The 10,475-nt window shown below is 40.0% G+C and overlaps 1 protein-coding gene and 1 non-coding gene across 2 annotated transcripts in view; both read left to right on the top strand.

Moving 5' to 3' along the window:
• GOLGA5 (golgin A5) overlaps positions 1-3,528 on the top strand; it is a 29,418-nt gene extending 25,890 nt beyond the window's left edge. The window contains exons 11-13 of the mRNA XM_006184185.3: positions 109-214; positions 1,657-1,720; positions 3,072-3,528. Coding sequence (XP_006184247.1) covers positions 109-214; positions 1,657-1,720; positions 3,072-3,152 — 251 coding nt within the window. The 3' untranslated portion in view covers positions 3,153-3,528. The remainder of the gene's footprint in view (positions 1-108; positions 215-1,656; positions 1,721-3,071) is intronic.
• Positions 3,529-5,510: 1,982 nt separating this feature from the next.
• Positions 5,511-5,582, top strand: TRNAT-GGU. Its single transcript has one exon. It is a non-coding gene; the product is annotated as a tRNA-Thr (tRNA).
• The last annotated feature ends 4,893 nt before the right edge of the window (positions 5,583-10,475 follow it).

The raw sequence follows: 10,475 nt of genomic DNA on the forward strand, positions 1-10,475 counted from the left end.
CCTTGAAAACTTCTCCCAAACGTAATGTGATGTGTATTCAACTGTAATTTTGTTAGAAATTTGATTTCGGTGTTGGTACATTAATGAATTATTTTCTTGTTTAAACAGGCACACGTCTGCGAAATGTTCCTGTTCTTTTTAATGACACAGAAACTAATCTGGCAGGAATGTATGGAAAAGTCCGCAAAGCTGCTAGTTCAATTGACCAGTTTAGGTAAGCAATGTCAGGACTGATGAGTGTTGGACCACATTTTTACAGTGTTTTCTAGTGTTTTCAGTCATAGTCCTGTCTGGCAGAGCTGATATTTAAAGTGACATTTACCTTATTCCTTTCCATGTCATGAAATTGCTTTAAGAGGTCTGCCAGCGCCTGTATTTTATCGAAGGTGATTAGTCCTGACCATTTCTCTTCTTTCTATAATTAACTCTATTTAAAAACGCATAAAATTTCATTGAGAAAACCTTCATTATGTAAATGAATCCATTTGAATGTTTTATCACCTTTATCATATGTTTAGGATAAAAGATGCTACTATATATAAATGAATAGTGCACATTTTAATATATATCTTATATATGTATTATATAAGTAACATAGTTTATATATGCTATGTATGTTTATAAGTGAACTTTTTATACTAGCAGTCATCCATCTTACAAAGAAAATGTTTTACCAGTATGTATATGTAGCCTTGATAAAGTTCATATCTAAATAACCTACTGAATTCTTTTGCCTTTTAGTTTTTATAATTAAACATAGTTTAAATTAATTGTTGTATAATAGAGCAATCTTCGCTTACCCTTTTGTGTCATAATAGAGCTATGGCATTAAAAATAAGGAGGGTGATTTACTAAGATTCCTGAAGCCATGGGCCTTGGATGCCATAGTCACTGTCTCCAAAGTATCGAGCACATCTATTTCAACTATTTTATTTAACATACATATTAATTTTTAGAGAACATATATTCAAGGCGTTGTGCTAGAGGTAATGAAAGAAGCCCTAGGGCATAGAAGAAAGGTGTATTTGTACATGTATCCACGTTGGGGGGAAAAGTGTTGCAAAAAGGCAGGAACAATAAGGTCTGGACATCATAATGCTTCCCACTCTTGAAGAAGTGTTTACTTGAGTTTCTGTGGTTTTGTGCCTTTTAGAAGTATGTGTCCATGCTGAAGCTTCCAAGTTAGCTATTTGCAGGTTTATACCAACTAGACTCTTCTTTTTTTCTATTCGTATGTTCACACTTGCCTTTGGTTCTTAAAAATGATTTTAGAGAGATCAAATTTGCCTTCTACAGTTATAGCTGAAGAAGAGGACTAGCTTGTGTTAGTTTAGCAGCCGACCCCCAGATAATGATGAAAGTATTTATTCACTACCATGATGTGCTATATGATTATTTCAGGGAGTCATTTAACAATCTACCATAAAACAGAAACAGTCTTTTATGGTGGCCACATAAATAGTTTAAATGAGTAAAGTTTTAAAAAGCATCATTAGATATATTACCATGGGAACATCTGTTTTTGTTTTTGTTTTTGTTTTTTAGTGGGGGGAGGTAATTAGGTTTATTTATTTTTAGAGGAGGAGGAACATCTGTTTTGAGTGTAACTCTCTTCTCTTCTCTCCACCCCCACCACCCCCACCACCACTTGCACAGCATCCGTCTGGGAATTTTTCTCCGAAGATACCCCATAGCGCGAGTTTTTGTAATTATATATATGGTAAGTAAGCTTGTTTGAAAAAAGTGCTGCATTTGATTTTTAAACTAGTTTTTTTTTTTTCAGCTGCTGATCTTTTTTGACTAAATGTTTATCAATCAATTTTGAAAGAGAATAGAATTCATTTTTGGTAATTGAGATTTTTTTCTTAAAGTATGCAAGTGGACAACTCATTAGATCTAAAAAATAAATCACTCGGAGGCTTTTTCTACAATAAAACTGTCGTGCGGTTTAATGGTTACTTTTATTTCTAAGCCCCTCTGATGATAAAAATACAATATGAAACAGCTGATTTCATTTTTATCTGGATATAAAGTTTCTTTAATTATTTCTGTGTGTTTTGCTTTATTACCTAAAGGGATCTCAAGATTAATGTACTTTCTTTTAGATGTCTTAGCTCTAATAAAATGGATGCCATAGCTTGGGATGTCATTTCATGTCTCCTGTGAGTCTAAAAAGACCACTAATTCTTCTGAATGGGAATGTCTTAAAGTAGTTAAACTGAATTAAGACAGGCAGTTTTGAGAAGAAATAAAAACATACTTAGAAATTTCCTTGTGATCCACTAGAGGGAAGAGTTAGTCCTTTAAATAAAAAGTTTTTAAGAAGAGAGGAAGAGAGAGGTGGGGAGGGCAAACGAAAACATTGAATGGCATCAGAAAGGATTCAGCATATGCTCACATCTGGGTTGATTTCCGAGGTGCTGGGAGATTATGAGGAACACAGGCACCTTCTGTCAGCATGAGGCACGATGTTGCACAGCTTATGTGCAAGGCACTTAGCGATGGAACCTCGTCATGTCAGCACCACCATGAGGAAGGGAGTGGAAATTCATCACTGCTGGTCCTGTGCTGGACCCTAGATCAGCCTCTGAAACCTAACACCTTAGTCCTGTCAGGAGTTTCTTCCCATCTCTTCTTCACCAAATCGTGGCTAACCCTTTTTCAAAACACCAACTATAACTCTTCTGAAAAGCCTTTCCAACCAACTTGATGTATATCTAGCAGTCTTAATCAGGCATTGACTCTGCGTTATAATCTCCTGATTGGTTATTCACATGTACATGTGCACAGTCTGAGTGAGTTCAGGACTTTGCTCCTCTCAACTGAGACGCTGTAGGTATCACAGCTCTTTATTGCCCTCACTGCACTTAGCTCAGTTGACTGTACATTTGTTTCTTCGTTGTTTATCCAGTAAACATGTTTGGAGCCCCTGCTGTGTTGCAGGCACGGTGCTAGCCCCAGGAATACAAAAACAAACAAGACGTGGCCCTTGCCCTCAGTGCACTGCACAGTGGGCCTTTGGGGAAGATTGATTTCTTGGCTAACCCATAATTTTTTTTTTCTTTCTTTAGGCTTTGCTTCATCTCTGGGTCATGATCGTTCTGTTGACCTACACGCCAGAAATGCACCATGACCAACCACATGGCAAATGACCTGAGCCTGGTTGTTTTTCTCCAGCCTTGCGGTCTGCAAAAGGGCCACTGCTTACAATTCTGAGAAGGGTGCACATGGTTAGTTTATCACTACAGGCTTTTAACTTTTTAAGTTATTATACAAGTACTCTGCTACCTACATCTTCCTCTGATTTCCTTCAAATGATAAGAGTTCCTAAAACAAACCATAATTTAATGAGCTCGGCTTTGCTTTTTCTGAGGTCAGTGGTTCAGTGTATATATGTACACACATGGATTCTGGGGTTGTTCGCCTCTGTACAGACCGTCCTGTATTTTAGGTGGCACTCATTATGGGTTATAATCAGGGAAACTAATTGTATTTAGTGATATAAATAAAATGTTTTCTTTTTGATAATTCAGTCTGCTTTGTATTTTCATATATTTAACTTGCAAATATAGATATACTTTTTACATGTTAAAGGCCTGATTGATATAAATCTTTTTATAAATACTGAAAATTTACTGTGCATTTTTCTTTTTAAAAAATAGTAGTTTTCATCTGCATTAAACAAGACCTTTGCAGATGGGCGTTCGTTAAGTAGAGCCAGAAATCAGAGCCAGCGTCACTTGCAATTGCTTTAGTGGTTTGTGCACTTCTTTCCTTTCCCTGCTCTTGTCCACATCATGTGCTGTCTTCCTTTGATTCTTGCTCATCATCCTTTGTCTTCCTCCACCTCTCTTCCTTTTCTCCAGCCTTTGCCTTCGGTTAGCTCAGGACATCCATAGCCCCTGCTGGTAGCATTTAGGAATCAAATTTGGTTTTAACACCCTTTGTCCCTTTGCATTCTTAAAACACTCCAAGACAGAGATGATACAGAATTATTCTTTGAAAAGAGACATTTTCTTTGCTTTAACTCCAGTATAATGTATGCTTTGGCTTTCCTTTTCATCTACCTGTCTGAATTTTTATTTTGTCCACCCTGGGTACTGGTGATCTCTCTTTGCATATAATTAACATGTAGATCCTGGGCTGGGCAGGGGTGTAGACCTTCCTATCAGGAATGCCTTTGCAGTAGCCTGCTGGTGCCTGACCAAAAACCTGAGCAGTTTCTTTTCTTAGTGATATTTCTCCTGTGACTTTAAATTGTTCCAAAGTTTTGGTACACTAGATGTATATGTTTCTTATTTTTCATCAGAAAATGAAGATTTAAAGGTCATCTTAGGTGTGTTTGGGCTTTTTTTTTTTTTTTTTTTCAACTTAACATGAATAAAAAAGGCAGAAAGTTCCACACCATCTAACAGTGGGTGTGAGATTTTGGAAGATGGGGTAGAGACACATTACAGGATATATGTCACAGTTCCTATTCAGGTGATAGCCAGTCAAAGTCTGAGCTGTGAAGTCAGATCTCATCTCAGACAGAACAAAGAGTTTAATCTTGTTAATATTTTTTAAAAGAATTTTTTTTCCTCTTCTGATTTGGAAGCATTTCTGGAAAATGATTAAAACCAGGTTACATATTTAAAATGGAAAACAGCACATGCTGCATCATCGTGTGTTGCCAGACTTCCCGTCTCTGCATGTCCTCCTGGCCTTTGTTGGGACAGCTCTAAATCTTTTATTCAGTTTTTATACACATTCTTGGCTTTTGAAATAGTTTGACAAAGTGTTTCCGAGATTATTTTTCTGCAGTTACTTAAATCTTTAATTGATTTTCATTTTCAGTGTTCTTGCCCACTAATACACTGGGGGATTTTAAAAGTCTCCCATTCACTTATCCTCAGATAACATGAAATCTTGACCTAATTAAAAGGATTGTGTGAGAGCTGAATTTTTTTCATTCTCAGTGTACGGCTTTGTATTTATAGCTGTCAGTTGGAAAATAAGATTACTTTATTATTATAAGAAAAGTTATTATTATAAGAAAAGTCTAGAGACTTTATGCTTAACAAAAACTACCGTTTTTATTGCTACGGAACAAAACTTCAAAGGAAAAGCATAGGTTTTGTTAAAATGTGGGACTAGGTTTACCCTGGTAGTTTTCTAGACAATGTCTGGGGCTGGCAGTCTAGCCTAAATTTAGGGAGACTTACATACAAGTCACCCTGTAGAGGGAAAACCCAGCCTACTCGGATATGCCTCACTGGACTCCGGCTCCCTACTGCAAGAGGCCCGCTGTATTGGAAAAGGCCACTGTGGCATCTCGGTCTGGACGGAAGTAGGACAACTGATAAAGCCAAAGGGACCGACGGCTAAAGCACTTCAGGCTGTGATTGATCAGAAGAAAGAAATGACGGAAAAATGTCTTAGTGGTTATTGTGAACACAGTGAGACTAGCTTTCCTAGTAACTCTTTCCTGAGTGAGAGGACTGTGGATTAAATGATTCTGAACGAGGGGAGGGGGTATAGCTCAGTGGTAGAGTATGTGCTTGGTGTGCACGAGGGCCTGGGTTCAATCCCCAGTGCCTCCACTAAGCGGGGGAAAAGAATAGATTCTGAACATTAGCAGTTCTGACTTGCGGTCTGCTCTTCAGACACAGACTCCAACACAAACACCTCAAAGTAAGTGACACTTCTGTGCAAACACTTAAGGTGTCAAGTATGTTACATTCAGAAACCTCATTTGTAGAAGATGTCTCAAAGAAACAAAAGTGGTGGTCAAATATTTTTAAGCCATAACAAGACTCTTAAGATACTTCAAATCAAGGCCCCTGTGTGCTGGCCCCTTCTAGGTACTGGGAGAGTGGTGAACAGAAGTCCCCGCCCTTGTGCGGCTTACGTTTAAGCGGGGAAGGCAGACTACAAACATGGATGTAACATGTCACTAAGTGTTAAATGCTATGAATAAAAGTAAAATGAGGTAAAGGAACAGAGAGAGATGGGCGAGGAGGGAGGGAAGTCGTCCCTGCAGAGGTGACACTGATACAGAGCCTGAATCAGGTGACGGGCCATGCAAACGTGGATGGGCAGCGCATTAAACAAGAGCAAAGCCCCTGGAGTGGGAGTTTTCTTGGTGTGTTCAAGGAACAGCACAGCACGGAGGCCAGCGTGGCTGGAACAGAGTGAGGAGGAGGGGCGGGGGGGGGTGGGCGCGGGGCAGGGACCTGGGGCCAAGGTAAGTAAGGACTTTGAATTTGAAATCCCACTTAGTTTCTCCTTAGTAACCCCTCTGTCCCTGAACCACCACCACCACCTTTAAGCAGGGAAAACCTTTAAAAATCTGTTTTAGAAATCTATAGAATACATTTGCTCCACATGCAAACTGTAGTTACAAAGACATTAGAAGCATAGTTACAAAGAGACCAAATCAGTGAATTTGTATTTTCCCCCATAACTTCTCTGTATCCACATTCATAGTTAACTCCTCATCTTTGTTCACAAGGATAAAGAGAAAAATGAAACCCAAGAGTAGAGCCCTTCATGTCTGAAGGCAAATGTCTCCCACCCTTTGACCAACCAGACTTTGCATGGCTCGCTGTCTGAGCTCATACATTCAAAATGACATTTCTGATCCCCTGAGGGCAAAGCATTACCTTTTTTATCCGCTCGTCTATCCTCAGTGCCTAGAACAGTGCATGACACGCAATTCGCCTTCAACTGTTGCGCATTGACCCTCACTGACTGAATCAGGCACAACACTATAAACCCGTGGCTGACTCCCAGCACTCCTCAGACCTTCACTCAGCATTCATGTAGCACATCCGGTTTCCAAGCCCAGAGCTAAGAACAGAAACTAACTGGCCAGGCCCATTGCTGATAGTGAGGACTTAGCCTGGGTAGCTTGTCAGAGTTTTCCCCAAGAGGGAAAAGCCGTGGGAGTTTAAAATACAAAAGTGAAATGGGGCTTGAGGATATTCATGGTGAAGACCTTTAACCACCAGGGAAAGTCCAGTTGCACTTAATGACTCTCCCAAAAGACAGGCAAGGCTGCCTTACAGCGGCCACTTCTGGAAACAGTAAGATATTTAGATTCAATTTTTGGAAGTTCTGCAAAGCAACACCTAGACACTATCAGTTTCTTTCTTAACATCAGATTCAGTGTCCTCTCTACTCCACTGGACCGCTCCTCTTTAGCCAGTTAGCTTCTTGCCCTGCGGTGCTGGCTAAACGGAGTTCACACAAAGTAATAACGGCTTTATGCACATAAACTTGCCAACTACTAGCTTTAACTCACAAATGTGGTTTAAGTCAGTTGAACTCAGCTAATTAAAGCCTTAAATGTAATTGGGGTGAGAACATGCATTCTCAACACGGGCTGATATCACCTCCCAAGGGCGTGAAAATTGAGTTTCAGAAGGGGAAAAAAATATCTTAACAGTTTTTATATATAAAGCCCAGATATGCATGCTGTACATAGCAGTATATCTGTGATGTTAAGATTTTATGGGGGTGGGGGGTAGTAATAACGAAAAAAGGATGAGAAACACAGGAGGAAAGAGAAGAGACCTAATTCCTTCCCTCATGAAGCCTACATTCTAACTAAGGAAATGTTTTGGCTTAAAAAAATTTTTTTGAAGTACAGTCAGTTACAATGTGTCATTTTCTGGTGTACAGCACAATGTCCCAGTCATGCGTATACATACATGTATTCATTTTCATATTCATTTTCATTAGAAGTTATCACAAGATATTGAACATAGTTCCCATGCTATACAGAAGAAACTTTTTAAAAATCTGTTTTTATAGATAGTGGCTAACATTTGCAAATCTCAAACTCCCAAATTTATCCCTTCCCACCCCCTTTCTCAGGTAACCATAAGATTGTTTACTATGTCTATGAGTCTGATTCTGTTTTGTAGATGAGTTCACAGAGTTCTTTTTTTTCTTTTTCTTTTTAGATAGGAAACTGGTTTTTAAAGTCATGCCTGATCTGGCCCTCCCTACCTCGTGAGCTTCAAGCTCATCTTATTCCACACTCCAGTCTCTTGTACTGTCCCAGTCTATCACTGTTCCAATTATTCACTGCCTCTTCAGCTTTAGACTGATGAGGAACAGTGACGAGTGACAAAGAAATATAAACCCAAGGCAGGCTGCTACTGCTTTCTGGCTTGCTTAACTGGCTGTCGTGATGGGCAAGTCACCGAACATCTCTGACCCTCAATTTCCTCATCTTTAAGAATGGAGAAGCTGGGAAGAATCACAGAGAACTTCTCTTAGGTAAAAAGAGCATTTTGTAAGTTGAAAGTGTATCCAAATGTTTTATTTGTGGTACGTTTATTTTAAAGATGGATGGGACGGAGAAAGTGGCGAATGGCCCTGCTAACAACCAGTCAGTCATGTTCCCAGCAGAGCATGAATGATACTCAGAACAAGAGATGGACAAAGCCAGTCTTGTGAGCCCAGAAATTACTAACACCCCCCTCCCGACTATGAGGAGCACTCCTCCTTTCTGAGCAATCACCACCACCAACTCAAGCCCCATTTTAACTCTTCTCCTAGATGACAATCACTGAAGTATTCGGTCAACCAGTTGCCCCTGCTTCTTGACAATATTCAACCCAGAACAGGCCCTCAGTTCTTTAATGCCCCCCACAATCATCCAACACAAACACAAACCCTAGAAGAAGCCCCTCCCATCTCCCCTGCAGGGATTCCCCGACAACATCTTCTCCTTGGCTGCAGCGAGCTGGGTAAACCTAACTTTGGGAGTATGTGTTTATTTGTTTTGACTATAGATGTGGTCTTTGGTCCAACAGAAGCGCCTCATATTTCACTCTAAATTCACAGTCAAGCAAACAGGTTCAGAGACCCGTCAAGGTCCTCCAGTTAGCTATAAAAATGAGATCAAACATGTTCCTGTTTGTTTTCACATAGCCATGGGTTTAGACTATTTGGTTACTAAACATGTCAGCTTACCAGATCTGTCTGGCACCGAGTCTCCCATCTTGGCTGGAAGCTTCTAGTAGCTTTTAGTTGCTGGAGAAAACCTGCCGTATTTTTTTCGAATACCGCTTAGTCCTGGGGCAAAGCCAGATACGTTCTGATGAGAGTTAATTGTTCTTTATCAGTGTGAGAGGAAGCAGGTGTGTGTTCCCCGCTGCCATCTGATTTATTTCTTTGAGCTCTAGAAGCAGACACTCCATCAGCCACCCAAGCAGGAAATTGCCTTTCTGCAGAAGGTAAACAAGAGAGTTTGCTCTATTTTTAGCTGTAATATTAGACCTAAAAAACATTTCAAATCACTTGTCTTTTAATCTGATTATTAGAGTAATATTCCTATTGTGAAAAATACAGAAAAGTATAAAGCAGAAAGTATCATTCCTCCATGGACCCACCACTCCAAACTAGTAAGTCTTCACATTTTGATCTGTTTCCTTCTAGTCTTTTTTCCCGTTGTGTATATGTACATAGGTAGGAAGGTCCAGAATTGGAGAAAAAGCAGCTTCTAGTGGAAATTTTTTCAATTTTAATTGTATTTTTTAAATTACATAATGCATGTTCCTTGTAAACATTCCAAGCAATACCATATACAGAGCAAAAAGTCCTAGTGCCCTTTTGGTACCACCCCATCCAGCCATTTCCCAGTGATAACGCCTCTTAAATTCAGAAGAAATGAGCTCTAGTGCCCAATCGTAAACACTCGGTAAGTAAGAGTTTAGTGGTGGGGAGGGGTAGATGTTGAGTGGGTTCTTCCCAGCCATTTTGTGGTAGATAGACCCTAAGTTGACTCCTAGTGATTTCCCACCTCCTGGCACCCATGCCTTTGTGTAATTCCCTCCTCGTGCGTGCAGGTGGGACCCAGGACTTGCTTCTAACCAACAGAATATGGCAATGTCTAATAGGATGTCAATCTCTTGATTTGGTTACATTATAAGACAAAGGTGATAGGATGTCAGCCTCACGATTACATCCCATTATGTAAGATTCCATCCTAACAGACTGGACTCTCCTTGTTGGCTTGATGAAGGAGTGGCTGTGTTGAGGAAGCCCAGGTATTAAGGGATTGTTGGTAACATCTAGGACCCGATGGCAGCCTCAGGCTGACAGCCAGCCCAAAAAGCCAGACCCTGTACTTTGTAGTAATACAATTACAAAGAAATGAAGTCTGAGGACCACTTGCGTGAACTTGGAAGAAGATTCTTCCCTAGTTGAGCCTCCAGGTGAGATCTGGCCAACATCTTGATGGTAGCCTTATAAGGCTCAGAACAGAGGACCTAGCTGCACTGTGCCCAGAATCCTGACCCATAGAAGTTTTGAGATAATAAATGGGTGTTGTTTGAAGGTGCTAGAACGTAGTAATTTGTTATACAGTGATAGGAAACAAATACACTTTTACTATGCATTTCCATACTGTAGGGCTGGGACTAGGGTGCAAGAAACAAGTACCAGCTCAAGCTGATATCAGCAAAAAGGAAATCTATAGG

The sequence above is a fragment of the Camelus ferus genome, chromosome 6, assembly GCF_009834535.1.
Source record: "Camelus ferus isolate YT-003-E chromosome 6, BCGSAC_Cfer_1.0, whole genome shotgun sequence".
NCBI lineage: Eukaryota > Metazoa > Chordata > Mammalia > Artiodactyla > Camelidae > Camelus > Camelus ferus.